At 33.5% G+C, this 5,000-nt stretch overlaps 1 protein-coding gene across 1 annotated transcript in view; it reads left to right on the forward strand.

The window, feature by feature from the left end:
* The window catches only part of LOC137654735 (juvenile hormone esterase-like), a 28,526-nt gene that overhangs the window by 3,873 nt on the left and 19,653 nt on the right, over positions 1-5,000 (forward strand). Inside the window, exon 2 of the mRNA XM_068388646.1 lies at positions 3,098-3,311. Coding sequence (XP_068244747.1) covers positions 3,099-3,311 — 213 coding nt within the window. The 5' untranslated portion in view covers position 3,098. The remainder of the gene's footprint in view (positions 1-3,097; positions 3,312-5,000) is intronic.

Here is a 5,000-nt window from a genome sequence, read left to right on the forward strand (position 1 = left end):
TGTTAACTGATAAATACCTGTCATATTCTCAGATGATTTTCGATATATGTCAACTATTATTATTATTATTATTATTATTGTTATTATTATTATTATTATTATTATTATTATTATTATTATTATTAATATTATTATTATTATTATTATTATTATTATTATTATTATTTTTAATATTATTATTATCATTATTATTATTATCATTATTATCATTATCATTATCATTATTATTATTATTATTACTTGCTAAACTACAACCCTAGTAAGAAAAGCATGATGCTATAAGCCCAAGGGCTCCAACAGGGAAAATAGCCCAGTGAGGAAAGGAAATAAGGAAAGAAAATAAAAAAGAAGTTTAAGAACAATAATAGCATTAGAGTAAATAATTCATATATAAACTATAAAAACCTCAAGTTAACATAAAGATAAAAACTTCAAAATAACAAGAAGATAGAAATCTCAAAATAGCAATAGGAAGAGAAACAAGATAGAATCATGTGCCCGAGTGCACCCTGTTTCTTTTCCTCACTGGGCTATTTTCCCTGTTGGGGCCATCGGGTTTATAGCATCCTGCTTTTCCAACTAGGGTTGTAGCTTAGCAAGTAGTAGTAATAATAATAATAATAATAATAATAATAATATCATGTCAAGCAAGTTCATGGTATTCAGACTCATTCTAAAAGAATGTACAGCTGGACACAGGAATTCCTGTTACACCTTGCTCTTGGGAAAATCACTCTGTCACACCTCTACTGCGCGGTGAGCTCCTGTGTGTAGCCCCGCCCAGGACCTCTTCCTTATCTCCCTACACTAGCTGTTTAGTTACTCACCGACCAGCACGGGTGTGACAGGGTACATTACCTCAGAGCTAGGTGTACCCAGAATTCCTGTGCCCGACTGTACATTATTATTTTTTTATTACACAGAATAAGTACATATTTTAAAGGTGTCCTTTGTGTCTGTTATGCCACAATAAAGTATATCATTCACAACATACATTCTAAATTAGCCTTAATCAACGTCTCAATATATGTAGAAAATACTATAGTCAATTTCTTTTAATGAGGCACATTTGCACCGACTCGCAGCGGTGCCCTTTTAGCTCTGAAAAGTTTCCTGATCGCTGATTGGTTAGAATTACATTGTCCAACCAATCAGCGATCATGAAACTTTTCCGAGCTAAAAGGGCAATGTTGCGAGTCGGTGCAAATCTGCCTCGCTAAAAATAATTGACTATAGTTTAAATTCTTTCAATTCCCTGAGGCTTTTAAAACGTGAAACTATCTGTCATAGAGTGAAATGAGAAAAATTATCAGTGGTTTAATTATTTGCTGAATTATTTTTTTTCTATGTCAAGTGCCACTGATAAAGGTTATGACCGACTATGACACCTTATGGTGAGGTTTAAAAAAAAAAAAAAAAAAAAAAGGCCTTATTTGAGTGCTCACGAGGTGACGAAATTGGTCGCTATATATCTTCATTTCCGTTGAAGGATAAATGTGACAGTTGTGATAAATGAACATTACTCTCTCTCTCTCTCTCTCTCTCTCTCTCTCTCTCTCTCTCTCTCTCTCTCTCTCTCTCTCTCTCTCTCTCTCCGTGCAATCGTCTGGACAGATAAAGCAATTAAAGGCTGCCAGAACGGGGAATCTTTTAAAGTTTTTCCTAATATAGACTCTCATTCATTCATAAATATATTCATAAGATATAAATTCTTAATAAATGCTATAAGAAAGATTTATCAATTTTGCTTGAAATAGCAAAATTACTTTCTCAAAAATTCACCCAAATACTCGACAACCCACCAACCCAAACCCTAAATACACTATTCCATAAATTACGTATAAAAAATGCGGTATTGATTCAGTAATGGATGTAAATATTCAGTGACATCGCTTGATATTATCCACTGGAAAAATAGTCTATATGAGTGCACATAAAAAAAAAAAAGATCCCTTTCTTCAAGTTGTGGCCTTCAGCTCTATAAATACCACTCTTATGTTGATATTCTCTAATATGTTTGATTTTCTTTTGTACAACTACGTTATAGAAGGAATTTCATATTATGGCAATGCTCGGTCACGAACAATGGTGATGCATTTGTGTGTATATATATATATATATATATATATATATATATATATATATATATATATATATATGTATATATGTATATGTATATATATGTATATATATATATATATATATATATATATATATATATATATATATATATATCTATATATATATATATATATATATATATATATATATATTTATATATATATATATATATATATATATATATATATATATATATATGTACGTATATGCATATATATATATATATATATATATATATATATATATATATATATATATATATGTGTGTGTGTATATATATATCTATATATATGTATATATATATATATATATATATATATATATATATATATATGTATGTATATATATATATATATATATATATATATATATATATATATATATATATATATTTATGTACCAGGATATGTATTTATGCGCATCACCTCTATTCAATTCCTTTTGAAGCTTTGTAACTTGAGAATCATTTCAACTTACCTTATATTTGATATTATTGTCTTCGACAATTCTGAATTGATTTCTTCATCGCCATCTCATTTTCCATCTTCTTCCTATTGTTATCGCTATTATTGATATGAATTATTATTATTATTATTATTGAAAATAATGGCTGCCTCAATTGCATTGATCTTATACTCTGTCCTTTTAATGGCAGAACTTAAAATCATTGTAACTCTGGCAACCATTATATTTAACAAAACTTACCTGAAAGAGGGTCTACTACACAAATATTATTATTATTATTATTATTATTATTATTATTATTATTATTATTATTATTATTATTATAATGATAATAGTAATAATATTATAATAATAATAATATTATTATTATTATAATAATGATAATAATAATAATGATAAGGATAATATTTGGGTATTATTATTATTATCATTATTATTATTATTATTATTATTATTATTATTATTATTATTATTATTATTGTTATTATCATCATTATTATTCTTTCATCAGGATGAGACCACACGCCAAGTTTGTGTTTTTACTGGCATTGGGCTTCCCACTGCTCGTAATAGGCCAGACTTCGGCCACTGAAGATGTGTGGACCGTCGATCTCAAACAAGGATCGATCGAAGTACCAAGGACCAACGCTGCGGACGGGACGCATTTCTACGCCTTCAAGGGCATCCCCTTTGCCGAACCTCCTGTCGGCGACTTGCGCTTCAAGGTTGGTGATCCTTCTTTTTTTAGTTTCCTGGTTAGTACAGTGGTAACGTGTTCGCCTAGCATTCGCATGACAACAGATCGATCCCCGCCCAGGACCGTGAGTTTAGCTGATTACTGGGGAGGCCACTGCTGTGGTTGGGCAACACAACTTTAACTTTAAGAGATGAGAGTGGTTAAAACCATCTAATTTGAGTTATAAATCAGATTTAAAGAGATGATTCTCATCGCTTAGAAAATTTATTTTTTATTCAATCTTTATCCCATGTTTAATGTGACCTTAGCTTGACATCTTACGGGTTAACAATGACGTTTGTTCTCTTGCAATTCTCTTGCTTGAGGGTACATTCGGGAACACTTCTATCTTATTTCTCTTCCTCTTTTGTTAAAGTTTTTGTAGTTTATATAGGAGATATTTATTTTAATGTTAATGTTCTTAAAATATTCTATTTTTCCTTTTTTCCTTTCCTCACTGGCCTATTCTCCCTGTTGGAGCCCCTGGGCTTATAGCATCCTGCTTTTCCAACTAGGGTTGTAGCTTAGTAAGTAATAATAATAGTAATAATAAATGGTTGTGGTAGCCTATTTAAAACGTCCCTACCCGGCAATTAATTGGAAGGGAGTTTGAGACTAACTCAAGCTCGATAATTTCCTATAGTGTCAGCAACCTCACCATCCTTGTGAGCTAAGGATGAGGTGTTTGACGTAGGATATAGGTTTACATGGTAACTCATCAGCAGCCATTGCCTAGTCTTCCCTGGTTCTAAGTTGATGGGGAGGTGCCTTGGGCGCTGATCATATATATATGGTACCTTCTATAGTCAATTCTTTTTAGTGAGGCAGAATTGCATCGCCTCGCAGCGCGGTGCCTTTTTCGCTCGGAAATGTTTCCTGATCGCTAATTAATTGGACAAGATAATTCTAACCAATCAGATAGCAGGAAACTTTTCCGAGCTAAAAGGGCACCGCTGCGAGTCCGTGCAAATCTGCCTCATTAAAAAAAATTGAGTATAGGACATTGTTCTTTCTCTAGGGCATTGTTGTTTCCCTTGCCTCTGCCATTTATAGGTCTAAGATTTAAAGGTCACTCATGAATGGCAGAACCAGGGAACAGTGACAGTGCCCTAGAGACACATATGATCAGCACCTAAGCCCCCTATCCACCCAAGCTAGGACCTTGGAGGAACAGACAATGACTGCTGATGGCTCAGCAGGTATACCTATAAGCTACCCCTAATAACCCCATCCTTAGCTCACAAGGATGGTGAGGTCGCAGACACTACAAGAAACTATCGATTTATTTTTTTTTTTTTTTCCGGACTAGTGTTTGCAGGAGAGCAGCACTACTTCACCATTTTCCTGGTCTTACCACGCTTTTGCTCTCCCTGGCTAGTCCTCTTTTCCTACCTCGATGATAGGTCCACTGTCACGATGCTAGCTAAGGAAGCGCAGAACCCACTTGATGACGACGAACAGCCGCGCTTCCTCCGGCGTTATATCTCCACTCAACAGGAGTTTGAAGTTCTTGTACTCCTGGAGGAACGTCGAAAGGGTGGTCAATCTTCATGGTCGATGCTCCTACGAAACGTCGCCTCCGCCCGACATGCCCATATAATTTGCGTATATGGACAGTCCTCCTTCCAGAATCTTCACAGTCATCAGGTCCAGGTCTCCAAGTCGTAGCTTCAGCTTC

The sequence above is a fragment of the Palaemon carinicauda genome, chromosome 15 (genome assembly GCF_036898095.1).
Source record: "Palaemon carinicauda isolate YSFRI2023 chromosome 15, ASM3689809v2, whole genome shotgun sequence".
NCBI lineage: Eukaryota > Metazoa > Arthropoda > Malacostraca > Decapoda > Palaemonidae > Palaemon > Palaemon carinicauda.